We start from the raw sequence: 25,107 nt of genomic DNA, 5'->3' as shown, positions 1-25,107 counted from the left end.
GCTACCTTGTCATGCTTAGCTTGCCTCAGGAAAGCTTGTGAGCAAGATTCCCATGCCTGTTTTCATTGACAGTGTGAACTCGAGAGCATTGTCACAGTTGGGAGCTCACAGATAGCATCATCGCTTGGTATACATGGACGGCCAGATGCAACCATGCTATAGATCTATTAGATATATCCTGCAGAACTCTCTCAGGATCTGGACAGAGATTGTCCATACTCTGTGGGAGATTCAAGAGGATACATGGCAGCTTGGAGACTGAGAGGGAGAGCTACTTCATTGTCCCCAAGAGATGTATTAATAGAATTTTCTTGTCTTGGAAAAATATGGTGTCAAATAATAACTTATATGCATACATTTTGTGAAATATTCATCTTTTTGCCAAAAGAGACTCCACATTTGACGACCATGGCTAAGTGACCAACATTAAGCCAATGGATGCAAATCTTATATGATGCTGCATGCATGTTTTCCTCAGAAAAGGTCCATTTTCAAATTTAATTAAAAGGGACAACCTGCCTGTCAGAGAAGAAACCCTGAGAACATAGGGTCCAAATACTTTATAGAGCTTTTAGGAAATCTGAACTTTTTGATCACCAATTAATGATGAGCTTATTAGTAGAATAAAAGCATCCCAATCAGGAGGAATAGTATCTTGCCAGGGGTACTTATACCAACATGAAACTTTGCATCTGACTGTCACGTTCCATATTCAAACAATGCCAATGCCTAAATCCCCAGCGTACCCTGTCAGTAATTTTATGGATGCAATGTCTGTAGTATATATATAATCAGAACATGCATTCCATGTGGATAATGTTCTCATATAGAGGTTCTTTATAACCAGGAACATTCAAAGGAAACAGGGCCAGGGCCACCTTTCTCACACCCTTTTCTTGTAAGAATGGAGATCAGTACAGGCTCTGTTTTCTCCACATTGATATGACATTTATCCCAGCAATGTGAAACAAAAGATTTTACACCACTCAACTCAAGCTCGGGATGATAGACTTTCCTCGAAGTTCTCGTACTCTGGAAGAGTCAGACCAACTCTCTCAGCTGTATTCTTCATACGCTCCTTCTGCTCAGCACTTCTATCTACAGCTATGTTATAGGAGAACAAGAGTTCCTGCATCAGCCCAATAGAGCTGCACATTAGACATCACATCATTAAATGAACATTTGTTCACTGCTTTTCACTCATCTGTACAACATATACAATGGGATGCCATCCTTTTGCAACGTCCTTTCCTCTGTACGAAATCAACACGACAGGATTAGCTTTCATTAGTTGTACGCTAATTCATTTCTAGTTTCCTTTCAGCACAATAAGGACTTAGTGGTATGATACTCAGTTTTTCTGTCAAAGCTTTTATTCCTCAGCACAAGTATCCCCCATAGTGATCAAAGGTAATCTACAAGGCATGTATGCAAACCATTTTAACTCTAATAGATGTTTTGAAGGTGATTAAAACATAGTATCATACAAATATGAGCAAAACTTCATGCATTTGAATAAGGAAAATTTAGACCAGGCATATGTTACAGTTGACAGTTACAGCAATAAGCAAAACTTCTGGAATTCAGATTATTAATAGAATGATCATTGTACACCAGTCCTAAATCCCAAGTTTATTGAGGATAATGCAAAGATCAACATGCTTTATTATTGTCCAATGTCTCTCAAGGTGTTCCCAAGTTTTAGGAGACATGGGAACATCAGGCCCTAATACCCACCCAAATTTGGAGCAAACTTTTGGAGCTTTCTGACCAAGATGTTTGTGTATGCAATTTAGAAAGTCCCAGACATGTTTATGTGATCATCAAGCCATTCTAGCCTATTAATGCCGTGAAGAAATTGCCTGAAGAGTGCCTTAAAAGCACCAAATGTACTAGCTTCCTATCACAGGCTCTTCAGAGAGCCAGAGAAAAAGCATACACCATCCAAGAAAAGTGCTTCTTTCTCCAGTCTTGCAGCACATTTTCCAAATATCCAAAGATATCTGGACAGTAACAAATATATCAAATTCCTCCACAAGCTGCCAACATGAGGGCAGTCAAAACCTTTTTAAGTCCACCATACCTTTTTCCACCAACAATCACATCCTAGACTTAGTTGGCACACTATATATTAAAGATCAAAAGCTATCCGACATGTACTAGAATTCTTGGGTATTGTCCTCCTCTATGCAATAATAAGACCTTGACCTTGTGATCTGGATCATATTCAAGGAAAAGCTTCAAAGGTCTTATCTCTTAACTTCTGCTCACAAAGGATGATAATGAAGCCCCAAACTTACTACCTCCCTCCCTTGTACCCCAAATGAAACCGGCCTGCCTTCTCAAATAGGGTGGTAAATAACTTGATTTAACACTAATTACAGAACGTATAAAATTCACATAAATTGAAAATGCAAATGTTACCACTTAATCTTAGACAATGGACAGCCTATTGGCCCCAAAACTAGTGCCCCTTGTGGTATTTCTTTATCCTTAATTGCATCTAGATGGAATACAATGAGATTCCTTAAATCTCCTTCGCTCTGCATTTCCCTCTTGCTGTCATTAAATGACCAAGAAAAGCCTCCAAACCAAATTTCCCCTTGGTTTGCTCAAGGATTGACCTTCAACTATGCTCCTTGGATGACAAATTCTGCACCGAACTTACTATTTGGTTGGCTGGCCTCCTGAAATTCTCTAAAATCCCCATATTTCAATTGCTAAATTTCAAGTACTAGGATCCCATTTCTAAGCATTCTTCCCAAGGTGATTAGTAAACCCTAATTTTTGTTGCAAATTAGGGTTTAGCAATAGAAATTCTTTAATTGCACCCTCTTGGGACAAAATTTGACTGAGATCTCTTGAGGGAAGTTGTGAATTAGCTGAGACGATGGTGAAGAAGCTGGAGAGAGACAAATTTGAGAGTTTCATTACCAAAATTGTCTAAAATTTTATGCTGCCCTACTGTGAATGACTAATTTATTGCAGCCCACCATCAACACAAGCCCCACATGCAATCACCTACCCTTGTGGGCCCCAAACTTGTTGTCAGCTACTTGTAGACAACCTACAAGGGCTATCACCTGCCTCCAATGGTAGCCTCTTGGCCAACTGGGAGTAGCTCTTTGACAATCTCCAATGGTAGGCTAATCACCAATGGCTGAAAAAGTGCAGCAGCAGCTCTCTCTCTCCTCTCCCAATCTCCACCATGCTAGAATGAGGTTCCAACAGCCTCATATATAGCCTTTCCCTCACTTGCATGGGAAGGTTTTGCCAAGTGGCAGTCGTCTAATTGCATTTTTCAGCCCAATTAAATTAGTTTTGAAATTTAATTTTTTATTAATTCTTGCTTAAAAATTTAACCATACCAACCAACAATCAAATTGGCTAGGCCGATTTATCATCCAAGTATTCTTGAGCACTTGTTAGCCCCTGAACTGGCATTAATTAACTAATTAATGGCTAGTTCCCAATGTCGCCACTGACATTAATGGCTAATAAAATCTTCTAGGCCAAAATCTAACCAGGTACCACCTAGTACCTACCAAGGATAACTTATTACAACTTCTGCGTGTTTGGCACCAATTGATATCTCGGCACCTTGGGTCCCACATGATGAAATAATTAACTTGCATATCACATATGCTAGTCACCTTTGCACATTTAATTAACTTTTAAACAATGCTAAGCAAAGCATTAAGATTTCACATCCTCATGACAAACCTTCCCCTTAAAATCCTTGCAATCACCCTCGATTGCACTACAATTTGTCAAAAGCATCTGTTGCCACTACTGAAAATACATGTTAACATCATAGTTGCTACCAGCTTAACTACTCCATCTAACCCAAAGATTAGATCCACAACGGTCATCTTTTTTGCCATCCAGTCACATAGACCTCATCTGATATACAAGTCAGGACTCGACCAATATCCGGGCTCACATATGGCTTCTCCTCATAATGGGGGCCTTACAAATTTGAGCACTATGGATCATTGGTGGCGCCTTATGAGGGTAAGATGAACTTGAAGCAGATCATTCATAAGTGCTTTGGTAAAGATATCCGCTCCATTCTCCTCTGTTGGACAGTAGACCAGTTCCACTATTCCATTCCCAATCAAATTATGCATCACCCATATGCCATAGGATCCTTCTCAACCATACTGCTTCACATGCAACAAAACAAGCTGCCTTATACTCTGCTTCGGCAGAAGACAACGCCACTGTTGGCTACTTCTTACTAATCCAAGAGAAAATTCTTGAACCCAAAGAGAAACAATAACCACAGACTGACTTCCTGAGATCACTGTCTCCTGCCCAACAGTTTCCCATAAGAGAAGTTCCAAAATTGTATGTGATACCATAGTCAAGAGTTTCCTTCAAGTATCTGAGCACCCCCTGTCGTGCCACTACACGGACAGAGTGTGAAAAACTCTAGAGTGCGGCTTTCTTATTGATCTAGAGAGCAAATGTCATATTAGTCATTAATGTCAATGTTCGTAGTATGGATGGATCAAAAATACTAGATTTTTGGACAAGTTTAGTCAATTTTTGATATTTTAGATATTATCTCTTGTAAAAATCCAAAAACTGTAGACAATTTCTAGAATAAGATGGCATGTAAAAGAAAGCATGTAGCTTTCAGACATTTTGGGAGGATTTTATGTAAAAAGAAGGATTGGCGAAATTGCGCGATGCGTAATCATAGTTTTCAAGCAGTGAACAACACTCCGAACTAGGAGATAAAGGAGTGATCTTGCAGAATTCTAGCCAGGTGTCCTCGTATTTTACTCTCCTTTCTGAGTCAATGGAAGCATCAGATTGACGATTTGAGCAACATAGAGAAAGGTAGTGTTTTATGTATGTTTTTGTCTACAAGAGATTTATCTTCTCATGATGCAAAAATAAATTGACAGGCTTTACCTCTGTGAGTATTTTTCTACATCTTCTATTCCTTAGAACCTCTTCTCTTCCGTCTACTCCTCTCTCTGAATCTCCCTTCACCTTGTTGTCTCTTACCCCCACGATAGACTTTCGACCCCAAACGCTCCGACAGTGGTGAATTCGACGTGAAAGTCAGCAGCAAGTGTGTAAAGATGGGGGATTCTGCACGTTTAAGTGGTGGTGATGCTTTACAACAAATGATTGCTTTGTTGCAGCAACAGCAACAACAACAGTTGTTGTTACAACAGATGTAAACTCGGCAGGAAGCAGAAAGAATTGATTCCCTAGTTGTGAATGCATTGCAGGCAGTGGAACAATAATTGAAGTAGTTTAAGGGTTAAAATGTTTTGGCCTTCTTTAGATTGTATGAAGAAAAGATGTTGTTTCATGGGGTACCGCAGTATGCATGGAGTCGGTATTTCTCCCGTTTGGCCATACATGCATTGCACGATCGGATTGATGAGTTATATAGAAGAGATACTAATTGGGCAGCTTTTAAGAAAACTTTGAGATAAAAGTTTTTTCTTGGAAGATGCAGGATTGGTAACTAAAAAGACATTTACAGATTGGATTGAAAAGCCACATCATTAGAGAGTCAGAAAATTGATTTGTTTCTGAAGGTTGTAAATCCTACTTTGCAAGAGAAGCTGACAGATCGTTTACAAGATGCCTCTTTTGAAACGAGGTTGAAATCAGATTGGGCTAATGTAACTGAAGCAGTGCATATGTTGGTAAAGAGAGAGCACATGAAATTAAGATGGGGTACAGGCACTACATCTACCAGTGCTTAAAAGGAAACTGAATTCATAGTGACAGGAAACGGCCGGAACGGCCCCCCGGCACGTGGAATCGCCGTCCCCGGCATGTATCCGTCTCGGACCCCGTTTCCAAATGATGGAACGTTCCCTGTCCAACGCCACGTGGCAAAAATTACCTACGGCCGGTCGCCCGTATTTTGTTTCCGCCTGCGCCCAGTTCTCTTGCGTCCTGCTCCCGCCTACTTCCGCCTGCGCCTAGTCCTGTCCTGTGTCCTGCTCCCGCCTGCATCCTGTCCCCAAGGCCTAGCCACCTTCTTTCTCTTCCTTCTCTTCCCTCTCTTCCTTCTTCTTTCTCTTCTTTCTCCTCCCACCTCCAACCTCTTCCTTCTTCTTATTTTCTCTTCTTTCTCTTTCTTCTCTTCCTTCTCTTCTTCCTTCTACCTTCTCTTTTTCCTTCTACCTTCTCTTCACTTCTCCCTTCTCTTCTTCCTTCTTCCATGAACCTTCTTCTTCTTCTCCCTTCTCTCCCTTTCCCTTCTCTCTCGACTCTTGAGTGAGTCTTGACTCTTGACTCTTGAGCCTAATCAATTTTCAGCCTTCAATTTTTCCTTCTCTCGACTCTTGAACCTTCAATTTTCAGCCTGAAATCATAAATGGCTTCATCTTCCCGCCCCGCTCGTCGGGTTGGTGGTCGAGAAAGAAGGTCTGATGATTGGTCATGGTGGGAAGAAGTAAATGCTAACCGCCCTTTGAGTGGTGGAGGATCTCGACCATGGACTTGCAAGCTTTGCCCATACAAGCGAACTAGTGGAGCAAACAAGGTAATCCATTGAGCCGAGCATTTGTATTTCAAATTTTTATTGATTTTAATTTTTCAAAGTTACTTAAATATTAGAATATGGACTACCAATTGTCACTTGTTCCATTTTAATATTTATGTATAATCAGGTCCGAGCTCATCTCCTACATAAGCCAAATTCAGAGGTGCAGTTTTGTCCAAATTTGACCTTGGAGAAGCAAAGGGAGCTTCGTGACCGTGTAGCAGGTCAACAAGCTTATCTTGCATCTAGACTACGACGTGTTGCAGTTGACCCTGCAACTTTTGTGACACCATCCCCATCAGATGTATCTAGAGCAGGGTCAGTATCAGGAAGTGCTACCTCCACACCTACTGCAGGCATTGCATCGGCCATGGCATCAACAACGCCACATGTTGCACGTAGACAAAGCACACTTGATGCTAGTTGGGATCCAAGAAGAAGGAAGAGGTGGATACATCAGTGGCACGCTTTTTTTATCATGACCACATTCAATTTTGTGCAGCCAGGTCAGAGTATTTTAAATTGATGTGCAAGAAGATTGGTGAGTATAGCCCTTCGAATGTACCTCCATCATCAGAGACCTTACGCACCACTTTGCTCGACAAGGAAAAGCACCTTGTTGAGCAAGCAGCAGTGACTAGAAAGAACATGTGGGCTAAAAATGGAGTTTCCTTGATTGCTGATGGTTGGAGTGATACACGCAAGCAATCCATTCATGGTATGGTTGCTTATTCTCGTGGAGAAATGTATTTCATATCTTCACATGATGCATCGGGGACAGGAAAGTCAGCAGATGTACTTGCAGCAAAGTGGGTTACAGGTGTTGAGCTTATTGGCCCAGAGCATGTTGTGGGATTTGTTGCAGATGGAGAGCCTGCAAATAGGGCAGCAAGTGCTATTATTCAGGGATATTATCCGCATATCACAGTTTCATATTGTATGGCTCATTGCTTGAACAACCTACTAAAGGATATTGGTAACCTGTCATGGATTGCACCTGTCATAGAGCAAGGAGCTCAAATGGTTAGCTTTGTTTTGAATCACCAGTTTCTTCGCCATCACTTCTCTTTGCGGTTGAAGAAGACACTTTTAAAATACTCTGATACCAGATTTTCCTTTAACTTCTTGATGCTAGGCAGGTTAAGAGAATGCAGTGGTACCTTGAGGCAGTTATTTCTTAGTGATGAGTTTACCTCATCAACATTGGCAGATACTCCTACAGGTATCTTATGCTTGGAGAAAGCAAATAACTCCACTTTTTGGGATGATGTAAAGCGGATAGATGCTATGGTATTATCCATTGTACATTTATTGAGGGTTATGGATGCTATGCAACCTTGCATTGGCAAGGTATATGAGGCTATGGATAGACTGAATGAAAAGTTGCAGGAGTTGGCACCAAATGATGAGGCGTATGAGGAAATACACCATTTAGTTGTGACGAGGTGGAACTCCTATAGCTCACCCATGCATGCAACTGCATTTGTTGTGGATCCTGAGTTCCAGGGCAAGGGTCGGGAGAATGACAGTGAGGTTATGGATGCATGGAGACTTATATTGTCTCGTCTAGTGCCTGATCATGGCACTAGACGAAAGATCAGAGATCAGCTTTCATGTTATAGGACCTTTCGGGGTTCTTTTGGTTGTGGGGATGCAAAGGAGGATCGCTGTAAGATTGGGGTGGCTTTGTGGTGGGAGGACTATGGTTTGGATGGTCCTAAGTTACAGCAACTAGCCATCCGTATTTTGAGTCAGTCAGTCAGCTCCTCTTGTTTGGAGCAATTGTGGAGTACCTACACTCACATTGCTTCAAAGAAGAGAAACCGTCTTGGTGTGGAGAGGGCAAATGATCTAGTATTCGTTAGTGCTAATTTGAGAATGTTATGTAACAGTATGACAACAAAGCCTGATCCATTCACAGAGTGGGAGATGCAGCAAGAAGAGGAGACACATGCTGATGTTAAGGGAGATGCAGCAATTCATGGTACACATGATGATGAGGCTGGCACTTCAGGAGTGGCTAGAGCAGCCTCAGATCATGATCATGATCTTTGATTTAGCTTACTTATCACGAGTCTCATGATACATGACACATTTACATTATATATGATATTATGATCATTGATGACACTGTGACACTTGGGTTGTTGACAGTTGTGCCATGCCGATATTATATTTGTACTTGAGTCTTGCAGTCTTGCAGTTGCCCTTTGGGCTATTTTGGCATGCCGCATTTTGCTTCAGTCTAGAGATTAGACTTTATATTTGTAGTCTTTTTTGGAGCAATGAGCATGTTCTTTCAAAGATTAGACTTCAATTTCATATTTGTAATCTTTTAAGTTTTTTGGCAATGGTACCATAGGCATGTTCTTTTAGCTTAGACTTTTAAGTTTAGTTCATTGTTCATTGTTTTATCATTTATGATTTTTGGCATATGTATTATGGATTTTATTATTTATAATTGAATAGCTTACCTCTTGAGCCTTGTAAGTTGCAATTCAATTTCTAATGAGTAGTTTTAGAATAATGCATGATATCTTAAAGTTAAAACTTAGAATGATTTATCCTTGTGGATTATATACCTTGGTTTTAAGTTTTAACACTCCAGACTCCAAAGTCCACATGGATTATGAGTGAAATATTAATTTTTTTTCATAAATTTTGATTTTTTAAATGCCGTTCCCGTTCCCACATCCCCGTTCCCTAGGTTTGGCGTTCCCGTCTCCGTCCTCGTCCCCGTTTCCCGTTCCCGTTCCCCGTTTCATGTTTCTATGACTGAATTGTAACCAAGGCACCTGTAGCTATGGTGGAACAACCGACTATACTTGGTCTGGCTCTTAAAGGGGATGTTGTGGATGAATTAATCAATGGCATGCGTGATTTGAGGTTGAATTTGACAAAAATCTATATAAAGGTCGAAAAGTTGGATGTCAAGGTAGAAGAGAAGGGTCGAGCGATAGCCCAAAGACCATACAAAGAAAGATACAAGAGGAGATGCATTTGGTGTAACAATTTACAGTATGAGAAACGAGACTGTATAGCCTACCATGAAGCAGAAGCAAAAAGGTTAGTCTTTTGGAAAGATGGCAAAATACATGCAACAAAAACTAGTCTTCCAATAGAGCCAAATTTTGGAAATGGTGGCATGCAGAAGAGGTTGGAAGATATGACTGCAAGGACAGCATTTGTTGCCATAGATGCAGCCACATATGGGTTGAGAATTAAAAGGGCTGATAAAGCTCGTAAAGAATGCATGACTGAAGTAAAATTTCGTGTTTGAATGCAAGCATTAGATTGCATGGAAAAGGGAAAAACAGCAAAGTTTGAATTGGTTGATGCAAGTCGAAGTATACGAGGGAGAACAGGATAGAGTGCACCGGTGAATTCATTTTCAACCTATGCTTATTTGGCTAAGGTTCATAATCAAGAAGCTCTTGTGGAAGAAAAGAGAAGAAGAGATGAGGACACGGTTGGTCCTTCCTCATCAGGCCCATCTAAACGCATAACATGAAGTAAAATGAGGTAGCAAAAATAAGCTGAAAAAGCCATACTTGAGCATGTTATGGAGGATGCATCTCAAGAAAAGAAACAAAAAGGGAAAAAAATGGGTAATCAACCCAGTTATAGGTTACAATCAAATCTTGAGATTGCCACAAACCTTAAAAAGGTCTTGGAAGATCGCATACTTGGCAGTAGAGTGAAATTCGCACTTAGCGAAGTTCTTGGAATCGCAAAGCATGAATTTCATGATGCAATCATTGATAAGCTATAACGAAAAAAACAGTTTGATGGTGAAGTTTTGCAAGCATTGATGCAGGTTAACAAAGACATAGAGAAACAACTTCAAAGGCAATATGATGATGCATGTAATGCTGATTTGGAGTAGGCTAATATTGAAAATGGATTACATGGGAGTGTAGACAGCAAGCTTGTGGCTAAAATTGGTCTTATGGGCAGAAGTAAGCATAGAGAAAAGGCTATGTATAATGGGAATGTCCATCAACAAGTACATGAAGAAGAAGATGCTCATTTTATTCCAAGTAGTCATTATTCACGAACTCATTGGACTCGTGCTACAACAAAGATAATTGTTAAAGTGGGAGAAAGAGAGACGCCTTGCACAGTACTCTTGGATCATGGTTCCGAAATCAATGTTATGGCATGCAGCTTGTATGAGAATGGAGATTGGCCGATTGATGTAGATCTGGGATGGCACATGCGAGCAGCAAACAATTCATCAGGGAATCTTTATGCGGCTTATTCGAATGTACCCATGACTATTGGAGATATTAGGGATGAATATCATTTTTTTGTACAGGATTCATATAGTTATCCGGTGATTTTGGAACAGCTCTATATTTCGGGATCAAGGCTAGAAACAAAAGCCTTAGATGATGGTTCTTCATATGCTCGGATTCGGAGTAAAGACAATATAAATGCGGTATAGTTTCTCACTATTTGTGTGAATCATCCTTGCAATTGAGATAGGCTGTGGGATAATCCCATGCCACCTAATGCACGAGAGTTTAAGGGTTTTTAGACAACACTGCTATAAGTGGAGGCTATGGCAGTGTCTGTAGGAAGATAATTATGCCTCCAAGAAAGGGGGAAACTGTGTTTGTGTTTGGATTGCAAGAATGGACAGCATATAGTCTTGGCAATTTTAAGAATATTTCAGCCATGTGCAAGGCTAAAAAGAAATATGTAGGATGGGCTGAAAAAGTGCTGAAGACATATGGTTTGGTGGCTACAAATGAAGGTATTTCAGGGCTATTTTCAGGGCTGGTTGATGTTGATACAATGGCTGAAATTTTTGCAATAATTAATGCTGAAAACAAGGCAGAAAAAGAGGTTATTTATGTTGACACTTTAGAGATGTATGAAGTCATTCAAAAGTTTGCTGAGCATGAATGTTATGGGCTGCAAAACAGGGTTAAAGCAAGGGTGGATACAAAGTACAAAACTCTTGCAAAAAAGGTTAAGCCTGTGGCTTTGCATTTACCACCTAAAAGTGATGGGTTGGCTAAAAAAGTGACTCAACAGCCTAGTTAACGGGATCCACACGGAGTAGGACATAAATTTACAGCTGAAACTTTACAAAAGTTGAAAATTGGTGATACAAGTTTTCTTTTGCCTGCAGAAAGATCTTGTTTTTTGCAGATGTTGGCAAGGCATGGGAAAGCCTTTGCATTTCAGCCAAATGAAATTGGATGTGTTGATCCGATAGTTACACCTATGATGATCTTTACAATATCTCATGTGCCATGAAATTTAAAGCCTATTCCAGTACCTCGGACATATTTGCCTAAGCTGTTGGAGCTTTTGAACGAGAAGATCAGAATACGGATTTTGGAGCCCTCTTCAGCTCCATATTCGAATCGGTGGTTTATTGTTCCAAAGAAGAATGGTTTTTGAGGTTTATACAAGATTTATAACCAGTTAACAAAGTCACCATAAGGAATGTTGGATCAAGCCCGATAGTGGATGAATTTGCAGAAGAATTTGCAGGCAAGGCAATTTACTCTATGGGAGATTTATATTCAGGATATGATCAATTCCAGCTTGCATTGGAAAGCCGGGATATCACTACCATGAAGATACCGCTTGGATTGGTTAGGATCTGTACACTTCCACAGGGAGCAACCAATTTAGTGGCGCATATGGTGTGATATCCATGAGAAGAATGAAGAGCTGAATGAGCAAGGATGTAGAAGATTTGTGGCTAATCATATTGTTGATTGTGACAGGATTTTGAGCCATCTTGAAGAAGTGCATTTGACTCTGTCAAGAGAAAAGTTGATTTTTGGAGTGAAGAAAGTATTAGTTGTTGAGCACATGTGTGGACTATATGGGAGAAAGCCCTCACCAGTAAAGATTGATGCCATAAGCAAGATGCAAGGGACATGTTCGAATGTATCCGAGGTGAGAAGATTTTTGGATGCATGTGTCTTTTACTTGATATAGATTCCGCATTTTGCTCATGTGACTAAAAGTCTATATTAGCTCTTGAGAAAAGGGCAAAAGTTTTGGTGGGATATACAACATACGAAGGCAGTTCAGAAGTTAAAGAGCTTATTGATTTCAGCTCCAACACTAAAGAAAGCAAATTATGAGAATGGGCAGCCTATTATTCTCACCGTGGATACGAGCGGTATTGGTTGGGCAATGGGTCATGATGATGCTGATGGGAATAGGTATACCATTTGGTTTGGAGCAAAGGTCCTCAATGAACGGCAACGGCGGTATTCTCAAGTCAAAAGAGGACTTTGGGGTGTAGTGACAACCCTTAAGTGTGATAGGGAGTATTTTATAGGAGCTCATGTAGTGGGAGAGACTGATTGTCTACCTCTATTGGGCATGATAGTAAATTGCTCAACTACCGATATTGCCATGTTACGGTGGATTGCATATATAAAGTCACTTAACTCTGATTTTTCAACATATTGCAGATAAAGAAAACCCTGTGGTTAACATGCTTTCACAAGCAAAGTTTAAAGATGAAGAGGAGCTGATGGAAGATGAAGAGGATGATATGATAGGTGCTGAAAATGACTTTATGATAACAGGAAATGCATTACTATAGATACAACTGTTGTAACACAAATTTCAGAAATAAGAAAAGAGCTTACAAGAAGAGATGGGCAATAGAGAGAAAGCATCATCAGTGTTATGCTTCAGTGAGAACACAATTTTTGGAAGAGTTGTATGAGAATGATTGGCTGAAAATAGGCCAATATCTCAGCCTCATGACAAAGGAAGGCTGAGTGGTTTGAAGCTGAATTTAAAAGGATTAAAAGAAAATCTTATGGGTTTTTCTTGAAAGATGGATATTTATGGAAGCATGCAAAGAAAAAGAGAGAAGCTTCAGTACGTGTATTGGGAGATGGGGCTTCTCAACTACAGGTGATGCAAGAGTTTCATGAAAGCTTATGGGCTCGACATAGAGGAGTTTGGGGCACATTTGCTAAGATCAAAGAGAAGTATTGGTGGCAGAACATGTATAAAGATGTGGAGCATTATGTAGAATCATGCAGTGTCTGTTAGATGTATTCCATGGTAAAGCATAGAGATGGGTTGCAACCGACCTATCCATTGTCTATGCATTACAAATGGGTAGTTGATTCGGTTACCATGCCTACAGTTTATGGAATATGAGATATCTTGTGCTTGCGCAAGAAGACTTGACAAATCAAGTGAAAGGTCGAGCTCTTAGTACAAAAACTACTCAAGCAGTTTGCAGGTTCTTATTGGAAGAAGTCTTTTGCAGGTATGGTTGTGTCGGTAAAGTGGTTGCTGATAGAGGAGAATTGGATGTGGATGAGGCTTGTGACTTCTTTTCACGATTGGATATCAAGCTGGCTTTAGCCTACAATCCTGAAGCAAATGGCAAAAGTGAAAGAGGTCATCAGCCTATCAGTAAGGCATTAGCAAAGTCATGCAAGGGCGGCAGGATGAAAGAGTGGCCAAGAATGTTACCCTTTGCTTTATGGGCTGATAGGACCACTCATAACGCACTTACAGAGTATATGCCTATTGAATTAATGTATGGACAACAGCCAATTATGCCTATTGAGGAGACTATTACTACTTGGAGTGTTCTACCATGGAAAGAGGGTTTGAATAGAGAAGAGTTGCTAGTCCTATGCATTAGACAGTTAGAAAGAAGGCTTGAAGACATTGAGACAGCCATGAAAAAGCTGAAGACTGCAAGGATCAAGAACAAGAAGAGGTTTGATAAGCGACACAGACTTCGACCACGAGCTATACAAGAAGGGGACTGGGTGCTGGTTAATGATAGCAACTTGGAAAATTAGCATAGTGCCAGTCGGAAGATGGCAAAGCAATGGTTTGGTCCATATGTGGTAAGGTTTGTTTTTTATAATGCTACCTATGCATTAAATGAGATGGATGGGACAGCTCTAAGGATTCCAGTGGCTGAAAAACGTATCAAGCTCTTTAAACGTAGTGAGTCTTCAACATATGAGTTGAAGTTGGATACTGAGCATGAACATGAGAATATGGAAGAAGAAGAGATAGAAGATGAAGACATTGAAATGGCAGAGGATACTTCTTCTAACACTGTAGATCCATAAGACTTTGGCACATGCCGGAGGATGTGCAGGTTAAGAGGGGGTGGATATCGTGCCGCTACGCAGACACAGTGTGAAAAACTCTAGAGTGCGGCTTTCTTATTGATCTAGAGAGCGAATGCCATATTAGTCATTAATGTCAGTGTTCATAGTGTGGATGGTTCAAAAATACTAGATTTTTTGACAAGTTTAGCCAATGTTTGATATTTTAGATATTATCTCTTGTAAAAATCTAAAAACTGTAGAAAACTTCTAGAATAAGATGACATGTAAAAGAAAGTAGGTAGCTTTTAGTCATTTTGGAAGGATTTTATGTAAAAAGAAGGATTGGTGAAATCGCGCGACGCACGATCGCAGTTTTCAAGCAGTGAACAGCACTCCGAGCTAGGAGATGGAGTGATCTAGTAGAATTCTGACCAGGCATCCTAGTATCTTACTCCCCTTTTGAAGCCAGAAGCATCAGATTGGCGGTCTGAGCAGCATAGAGGAAGGTATTGCTTTATGTACATTTTTTTCTACAAGAGATTTATCTTCTCATAATGCAAAAATAAATTGATAGGCTTTACCTCTATGAGTATTCTTCTACATCTTCTATTCCTTAGAACCCCTTCTCTTCCATCTACTCCTCTCCCTGAATCTCCCTTCACCCTGCTGTCTCTTGCCCCTGCGGTAGACTTTCGACCCCAAACGCTTCAACACCGCATCCCAGCTTTCCAACGACTCTCATGAGGTTTGTTTGAGAATCTGCTCAAAACACCAACAGCAAAACTGATATCTAGTCTGGTGTTACATAAGTAGATCAACCTCCTGTATCTTCCAATGTCTACTAGTACTAATGTATCCTCAACGGATAACTTTGCATTCACCTCCATAGGTGTAGCTATCTCCTTGCACTTGGTCATGCCAAATGCCTTCAAGATCTCCCATGCATACTTCGAAGGCGTCCACATATAGAACAATCACTATAGACTTTTCACCATCCCTGTAAACATACAAGTAGGCACATCTTTTGAAGTTTAAGTTTAAAAAGAACTTATCTATCCACTCATACCATGCTCTGGGGGCTTGTTTCAGCCCATACAATGTCTTCTTCAAATTATACACTTTGTTCTCAGAATGGGGGGCCTCAAACCCTGGTGGTTGAGCCACGTACACCTCCTCCTTGAGGTCACCATTTAAGAATGCTAACTTAACATCCATTTGGTAAACTGGCAACTACTTGTGGACGGCCACTGCAAGTACTGTGCGAATAGTGGTCATTCTAGCAGTTGGACCAAATGACTATTGAAAATCAAACCCTTCAACCTGTGAAAATCCTTGTGCAACCAGTCTAGCTTTGTACTTTTCTAAGATACCATCAACCTTGTACTTTACCTTCCAAATCCACTTGGTGCTAATAATCTTCCGCTTTGCTAGCCGATCCACTAGCTCCCAAGTATCATTCTTCATTATGCTATCATACTCGGCTTGCACAGCTGCCTTTCATGCTAGATCTGCAAGTGCTTTTTCTAAGTCAGTTGGCTCCTTTACTTCTCTCATAATCTCAGCCATCAAGGCCATATTGACTATGTGAGCAAAAGCCCTCCTTTACTCCTCTATTCACTGAGACCTCCTTGGTCCGTCTGCCCTCTTCTCAACAGATATAGGCATAGGATTATTGTGATCATAGAGCTGCTTCACCCAACGCGGAAATGGCTTTTCCCGTGGGGTGATGTTAGGTTGGTGAACTTTTTCCTCATCATCTAAAGATGATGCTTGCTTCTCCTTAAGGATAGGGACAGCTCTCTGAACAAGTTCATAGTGGACTACTTTGTTTGATGATAAAGTGAAAGAACTTGTCTTCTCCTCCTCCACTATATGCGGCTGCTCCTTGAATACCACATCACGCTCGCGATGATCTTCTTTGCCTCTTTGTCATATAATTTGTAAGCCTTCTTCTCACATCACTATAACCCAAGAAAATACATTTTTTGCTTTTTGGTTTTAACTTCTTTTTCTTCTCATCTGAAACATGTGCATAACATTCACATCCGAAAATTCTGAAATGTGAGACTAATGGTTTCTTACCAGTGTAAGCCTCATGAGGTGCTTTTTCCTTGAGAGCCTTTGTGTAGTTCCAATTTAGAATGTAAACTGCAGTATTAATAGCTTCAGCTCAAAAATGGTTAGGAAATCCCTTATCCTTTAGCATGCATCTTGCCATCTCCACAATGGTGCGATTACTGCGTTCCACAACACCATTCTACTGAGGTATGTGAGGCATCATTAATTGACGCTTGATCCCTTAGCTCTTGCAAAAGTCTTCAAACTCCTTTGAGTTGAATACACCACCACCATCTGTTCTAAATTTCTTCACACTTTTTGTTGTTTCATTCTCAACAAGTTTTAGCTATTCTTTAAACTTACCAAAAGCTTGAGCCTTATCACGAAGGAAGTACACCCACATCTTCCTATTGTAGTCGTCGATAATCAACATAAAATAAGAAGATCCCTCCAAGGTCTGTGTTGGCATCTTACCACACAAGTCAGCATGCACCAACTCTAGAGGAGCTTGTGCTCTAATCTTGCTTTCCTATGGAAATGCCTTTCTCTGTTGCTTGCCCATCATACAAGCTTCACATGGTTCCTTCAATTCAATCACTGCAGGTAGGTGAGCAACCATACCTTACTTGTACATCTTCTTCAGGCTTCAGCACTGCAAATCCGATGTGTCCAAACCTTTCGTGCCAAAGCTTACTTATACCCACTCTACCGGTGGCTGTAAGAGCACTTAGCTCATACAAGTTGTTCCTTCTTTCTCCTTTACCAACACTGTCGAGAATTTCTGCACCTGTCTTCTTAAACCTCACTTCATAACCAAGATTAGTTATGGCAGCACAACTGATAACAAATTTCTCCTTAATTCCAACACATTTGAAATTTTTTTGACTTCACCATTTGCAGCAACAAAAGAAATGGTACATGTGCCTGCAGCAGGGCATTTTGCATCATTTCCAACTGTCACAGTGATGGATTCTTGTAGTAGAGGCTGCACAGAACTGTATAGACCTTTCTTGTTGGTCATGTAACGGGAGGCTCCACTATTCAACATCCATGAGTCAGTGAGATTCTTATTGCGCCGAGGAGCACACTTCCTCAATGGTCACCATGAATAACTCCAACTCTGTCCGTATTGACTGTCTCTTTCTGTTTACTTTTAAGGGAACCATTCTTTAATCTGCCTTCTTGACACGACAATCTGCGATTGCATGTCCTTTCTTCTTGCAGTAGAAGCACTCTCCTTGATACTTCTTCTTACCGCCCTTCTTCTTTTTGTCACCATCATTTTTTGTAAAGAAACCACCTTTGCCTTTTGCATTGGCAGAGAATGCAGCATCTCCATTGTTACTTCCTTCTCGAGCTTTCAGCCTCAACTCTTCCTCCATCAATAACGCACAAAGCTCCTCAAAAGTCAAAGCTTGAGGTCTCACCTGAGTATTAAGGGCAGTTACTAGTCCATCAAACTTTTGTGGACAAATCCGAAGACACCTCCAAGCTGACTCCTCGCTAGTCTTTTATATCCCAGTGCCAACCATCTGGTTGCGTAAATTCTTAATCCGAGTGATGAATGCTTCAGCCGTCTCTCCTTCAGCAAACTTCTCCATTGCTAGTTGATTCTCCAAGTTTTGAATCCTTGATTAGTTTCGCATTTCATACTGACTCCTCAGTGCATTCCAAGCCTCTAATGCTTTGGTTGTATGCTGAGTCAAAATACTATTAGAACTGTAACTAAGGCACATAATGCATTTGCATTCCTTCGTTTCCAAGCTCGTAGAATATCTACATTCGGAGGAATCATCACACTAGAATTTGATAGGTCGGGGGTAGGCTGTGGTTCTGCCTCAGTCCCCAGCACTGTCTCCAAAAGCTCATAAGAATCAAGGATAGTTGTAATTTTGAATTTCCACAAGGTGTAGTTTGTACCATCTAACTTTCCTTTGCTACTGAAGGTTGGTGGACAAATTCTCAGTATTTGAATAGCCGATACAACAGCACCACCTTCTCCACCGCTTCCTGATGCACTAAAACCACTTCCGGAAGACGGCATCCTTTCTCTTTGCTGTTGAAGCCTTTGCCTCTTGCGCACTCTTCGATCCCTAGAGCCCCCTGGGCTCTGATACTATGTAAAAATTACATGGTACAGTAAACAGAATCTGAGAAAGAGATACAGAGTACACAACAGATAAGAGGAGAATGAAGTAAATTTTTTAGCTCCAAACAACTGATACAAAGATGGCTCTGTCCACCGGTGCACTTCTACTATGAAGCTCAGATGGCGATCTAGGCAAAAGATAGGTGAAGAGCTTAAGGCTAGCTGAAACAACTTTGACTGGGTGAAAGATAAATTATAGATAGCTGTGAAGGTTTAGCTTTTATAGCCTGTGAAGGGGGTCATGATGGATGACCTTCCATATGCACCTGTGTCTGTTGACCTTCCATATGCACATGTGTCTGTTGACCTTCCATGTGCATCTCCACTAGTTGGCTAGGAAATATTCCCTTTACCGTTGGCTAGGGCCCCTGATAACTCTCTTACCCCGCAACTTGATGTGCCTCGAGTTGCTACCAGCTTAACTACTCCGTCTAACCCAAAGATTAGACCCACAACGGTCACCTTTTTTGCCATCCGGCCACATAGACCTCATCTGGCATACAAGTCAGGACTCAACCAATATCCGGGCTCACATATGGCTTCTCATCATAATGGGGGCTTTACAACTTTGAGCACCATGGATTATTGGTGGCACCTTATGAGGGTGGGGCATTGAGCATATCTAACACCACGCTCAAAATGTAGCCTTTCTGCTCCACATTGCTATAGCAGCTGATGACATTGCTACCCCACGAAAACATGCAGGTCCAACCACTGCTGCCAAAAGTTTGAGGAGTCATCTGCTGCTGTCCTGCACAGAAAACACAGATACAGCATGCTGCCACATCATCAGATCTGCTCATATCAAGCCGTGTTGCAGTCTCCAAATATATGTTGCTGTTATACAGCCTTTGCACTACCAAAGGCAGCTGTGCTGCTCCCCAAGCTTGTCAAATATTGAGTGTTCGCTGGCTGCTTGCCCAAATGCAGGATCAGGATCCATTCAAGTATGACACACTCCTCACTGATGTTCATCATATCTCCAACTCCTTCAGCTCCACATTGTCAAGACTGCCTCTCTGAGAGTGTCCCTCACCCTTGTGCTTAACCCTCTCCTTTGAGCCTTCACCTTGGTTTGGCTCATTTTATAGTTGGTAGCCGTCCTACCACCCCAAGTTGATCTATTGAGTTCATGATTGTTTCTTTTCTATCTATGAGCAGTCATTGGTTGGTTGTATTGTCCATACACTCTTGTCTCTACGCTAGGACTAGCGTATTCTCATATCTAATATGTTGAAGAGAAATAAAGGAGCTCTTCTGATTGTAGGCCTTCTCTCTATCCAGCTTGGCTTGAGACTGGTTGTGTGATTGATGAGCCCCAGGCCACTGCCAATTTTAAAAAAACAGATGGGCATGTCCATCCTAAGGGGTCCCTTAGGATTTTAGCATGTCAGAGAAATAAAGGCGACCCGAAAACATGGCTGATTCAAGGTAGCTTGTGCAACAGATTACATGCAGCAGAGCAATCTATATGCATTTTAGTTGCATAAACGTGCAAATACCCTTATAATGACACTACCTTATATGCATTTTAGTTGCATAAACATGCAAATACCCTTATAATGGCAGTACCTTGTGGTGACGGATGCTTTGAAGAAGCACTGCATAATCTGCAGCAAGCTGCAGATTTTTAGTTGCAAGCGTTTTGTCTGCTAAGCTCGCATTCTTCCTAAATTCCTCTGCAACATAATCTCTGAAGGATGATTTGGGCGCATCCTTTGTAACGTTTGCTTTGATTGATTTCAGAAGCTTTCTGTATACCGAGAGCGTCTCCATGGCGATGCCTCTTGCGGGTTCGACCCACCCCTTCCGATCGGGCTTCCTATGCAGCAGAGATTCAAAAATCCTGCAATTCAAATGCAATTACCATTCACTTTCCCCTGTAGTGATAAGCAAAAGAATCCTAAAACAAGCTTTCTTAGCATAAAATTCCTACAATAATTTTTTTTCTTCGAGTTGATAAAAGTTGGTATAGTGGCAAGCCAACGAGGTCACTCGTGGAATAGTGGATCTAAGTTGAGTTCTATGGGTGTGCGAGTTCGATCCCCGCATCTCGCACAAATGTATTCACTTGGAGAAGTTGGGTCATAATAGTATGTATGTTAGTGTATTGTTAGGAAATGTCGATTACAATTGTGATGTGACAAGGTGGTTCTTCTTCGAAAATATACCCCTAGTTTTAGACTTAAGTGGCCCACTTTCAGAGTTGTTGAGTTAAGAGTTGATTTAGTTTGATTCAATTCATTTTTTTGTCAAAACTTTCTCTTTCCTTTTAAAGTAAAATCCTCAGAGAGCCCTTGTTTTTTGGAATTAGAGAAGTGTTAGGAGTACTTCTTGGAAATAAAAGCGCAATGATCCAATGCATGCTAGTGCACACTTGTTTGCTTATATATGGTAAAGTTTTGTTTGGTACATTATAGTAGGTTTTGTGAACTCTTTCACATTATATGTGAAAAATAGATTTTGAAGTTTTCTAAGTTTATTTCTAGTTTAGTTATAATCAATGTTGAAGTCTCCTATAGTGATAATTTGTTTATTTATGGATATGGTTAATTTTTATCTTAAATTTTTTATTAATGGATATGGTTAATCTTTATCTTAAAATTTTTATTAATGGATATGGTTAATCTTTATCTTAAAATCGATGCCAATGATGTGGTCATGATTCTAGGTGGTTTGTAAATAAACACTAGGCACTCCGCACCTAGATTCTTTCAATGCTTCGCATCGATGTTCTCCTAGTGTTTTGCAACAAGGTTTGAAAGCACGTTTCATGTGGGAGGAGGGTTCATGGGAGGTTGATATAAGAGATAGAATCAGAATTTCGAAAGCTTTGGTAACTTAGACTAATACAATGTTGAATGCATGGAAATGCAATATATGGGGATGTGGCACTCATTAATGTATAAGGAGTGAAAGATCAAGATTAATGGGATCAAGCATAAATCATATCTCTAATGGAACCTTATGACCATTTCTCAAATATTTTCAAAGACAAACACATTTAATCGTGATTTTTATTCATATTGATCCTATCATGGGTGCATATTTTCCTCACACAATGAGCCAAAACAAGGAATGAAAGCTATAAGGACCAACTAATTCGCTCTATCGTAGTCTTCATTGTGGAGAGTAACTTTTGTGCTAGCCCATCATGGACTGATGTGGCACAATTAAGGCACTCTAATGCCATTACATCACCACATGGCAATTCTGAGTGGATGCATTTAGGCTCTGGCAAACGCCAACAAAGTGAGGATATGCCCTCCTCAGAGCTTCAGGAAACATAGCTTGATTTCAAGAAGGTATTGAACAATTATGAAATCAATATGGTTGAAGAATTTTCTACGTCTAATCATACTCTAAGGTTGGCTACCTTCAAGGTGATACTCTTGGGTCAAATTGCTAACGGCCCCCCACCCTTTCAGTTGAACACATCCTTCTTGGAAAATTGGCTATTCTTAGCTAAGCTTGAAGATGCGTGGCTGGCAGAGCTCCTATGGATGCTCCTCCCCTATGAAGAGATGGCACACAGGGCATGCAACGGTCACTATGGTCATGAAGGAGCACGGGAGAAACCAAGCAGCTTGCAGGAGACAAGTGATTCAAGGTGCTTGTAAAGCGTGTGCTACAATTTCTGCAGTACTGGCTATAAACCCCCATGATGATACCATGCATGCTTATCTTAAGGATGTGGAAGCTTTCCTCAGATTGCAGGAAGAAGAAGCTGTTAAGGCTGCCAAGCTTCAGCTCAAAGGAAGATGGGAGATGTTTGGTGACGGCCCAAATGGATTTTACTTTGCACAGATGAAGACCAAGCAGAAAAAAGTGTCTATCATAAGTATTGAGGATTGGAATGGTGTATTGGTTTCGGATCAGTTCTCACTGGCAAAATTATTTCAGGGGCATCTTACTAATATAGCTGGTTTGGAACATGTGGTTCCTGCAAACTATGGTAATAAACTACATGTCTTTCTAGAAGAAGTTCCAACATTAACAACTAATCAAATGCTTCTATTGGAATGGCCATTCACCATTGAGGAAGTGAAGGAGGTGGTGTTCTCTATGAAGATAGGTAAGGTTACTGGCAAGGATGGCCTCCCTTTTGAGCTATTTCAGAAGTTATGGCTAGTTTGTGGCATGGATTTGGTAACTTTGTTGAACTCCATGAGGCAAAAGGGATGCATGCACCCCGATCTTAACTATGGGATTATTAAATTGATCCCCAAGTCGCAGGATAGATCCAAAATATCCAATTGGAGGCCCCTTACCTTGTTGAACTTCACATATAAAGGGTTGGCCAAAGCTCTTGCCATGAGGATTAAGTACTTATTAGCCAAGATTACTCATGGAAGACAGTATGGGTTTGTATTTGGAAGAGGGCATAGTCCATGATGCTATTCTGAATTTGATCTTCTCTATGGACTATGCCCTGAGCATGCCCTCTGACATGGATTAGGACAAAGCCTATGATAGGGTTGATGGTCTTTTGTGTTGAGTGTTTTGGAGGCCATGAAATTTGGGCCAATCTTTTGTGGTATGATTGCCACTGTATTCTAGAATGCATCAACAATGGTTAATAGTAATGGAACCTATACTTCTCCTTTTACTCTTAGGGGATCTATCAGGCAGGGTTGCCCTGCTTTTTGCCCTAATCATAGATCCGCTTCTGCGAAAAGTCAACAAAGCTGTTCAGAATGGTACTATCAAAGGCTTTCCCCTCCTTGATGGCTCCCAAGCCCCAGCCCAATTCTTTGCTGATGACAAGGCTTCTATAGTAGGAGCAGATCAGCAATTTGTGACCCAGTTACTTGGTTTATATGAGGGATTCCCTGCATTATCTGCCTCCAAAATCAACCAAGCTAAAACATGACTCTTTCTTCTCTCTTGGAAGGATCCTAAGGAGTGGCTAATCCAATTGGGCTTTAGAGTTGTCAAGCCTGAGAAATGATGCATTACCTAGGAGCACCGATAGGTGTTGGTACATCACTTCACCGGTGATACAGGTGGTTTCTAGATAAGTTGCAGGTTAAAATTAAAGGCTAACTAGAGTCTACTAACTTCTCCTTTGCTTGCAAATTGGCTATCATCAAGTCTGTTCTTCTCTCTATGATTGTTTATGTGGGCTCCCTGCTCCCCTTTAGTCAAACAACTTGGACAAAGGTAGAGAAACTGCTAAGGGAACTTCTATGGACTAGGAAGGGCAGAAGAATTCAACCTCAAATTAGCTGGGATATCCTCATCGAGGATACACCAACTCTAGAAACACCTCCTCCTTCTCTAAGAGCTGAAACTTGCCTTTGAGCGTCATGACTGGATATGAGCTGTTTATTCTGAGTGCCCCATAAATCCACCCATGCTCTGATTCCTTTCCCATAAATGCTCCTCTCTATTCTCAGGTTCCAGTGTAAGAAAGGATGCTAGTATGATACGAATAGACCTTTTATCCCCAACGACCGGGAAATGCCTATGCAATAGCTGTGCTCTGCGAGGGATCTTCGAACCCCATCTCCAGCTATCTACAAGGATTTGCAACTTAAGTGGAGAAGAGAGTCTCCTCTAGCTACTATGGACACCTGGAAGAGACGCATAGCCAAAGCCTGGAGAGCTATGCCGTCTGATAGACAGTGTTTGTGAGATGGCGGCATGCAAGGCTGGCAAAAAGGTTTCAGAATTCCCCGCTTTGTCCTTTCTGTGGGAGGGTTGAGGAGATAGAGACATCTTTTTTGGAAATGTAGACACGTTTCCTTTTTGGAAACTAGGCGCTCCGCGAGTCTCCCTGGCACTTTGCGTCGGGGCGGGCGCGATTTTCGCAGCGAGGGCGTGGCACCTGCCCCCGCATTTCTTTGTGGGGAGGTTGGGGGCTGCCACATGGCACCCGCCCCCAACCTCCCCTTAACTAATAGTAAATATGTAGACATGTTTCCTCTCTTTGGAAGAAAATCGAAACTTGGCTCCAAGGGGCAAATTTAAATCTACTAATCACTCTTTGCTAATCACTCTTTCGTAGCCTTCTCTTTGCTAATCACTCTTCATCACTGGAAGATAATAAGTGGAGGCTAATTGTGCTACGCCGTGATTGCCATCAAGTTCATTTGGTCTCTCAGAAATAAATTTATGTTTGGGTCCCAAACTAGAACCAAATGAAGCTCTACCTCTGTTGAAAGCAAATAATGTCTCTATTCTTGAGAATTGAAAAACAAGCATTGGATGTTCAGTTTCTTATGAAACTAAAAGAGATGGCATAATGCCATGTGGCATCCAGTGATGCTATATGTAGTTACTTTTTTGTTGTTTTTAAA

General features: G+C 41.0%; 1 protein-coding gene across 1 annotated transcript; it reads right to left on the bottom strand.

Moving 5' to 3' along the window:
• Window positions 1–522: 522 nt before the first annotated feature.
• Window positions 523–20,715, bottom strand: LOC148029091 (uncharacterized). The gene is made up of 2 exons (XM_087687849.1): window positions 20,378–20,715; window positions 523–1,129 (listed from the first exon to the last, which is right to left on the bottom strand). The coding sequence occupies exons 1-2, from the start codon at window positions 20,579–20,581 to the stop codon at window positions 992–994; spliced, it is 342 nt and encodes a 113-aa protein (XP_087543975.1). The 5' UTR covers window positions 20,582–20,715; the 3' UTR covers window positions 523–991.
• Between the last annotated feature and the right edge of the window lie 4,392 nt (window positions 20,716–25,107).

The sequence above is a fragment of the Lygodium microphyllum genome, chromosome 11 (genome assembly GCF_053477565.2).
Source record: "Lygodium microphyllum isolate KBCC chromosome 11, Lygodium_microphyllum_v1.1.10, whole genome shotgun sequence".
NCBI lineage: Eukaryota > Viridiplantae > Streptophyta > Polypodiopsida > Schizaeales > Lygodiaceae > Lygodium > Lygodium microphyllum.
This window is presented reverse-complemented; position numbering and strand designations above follow the sequence as displayed.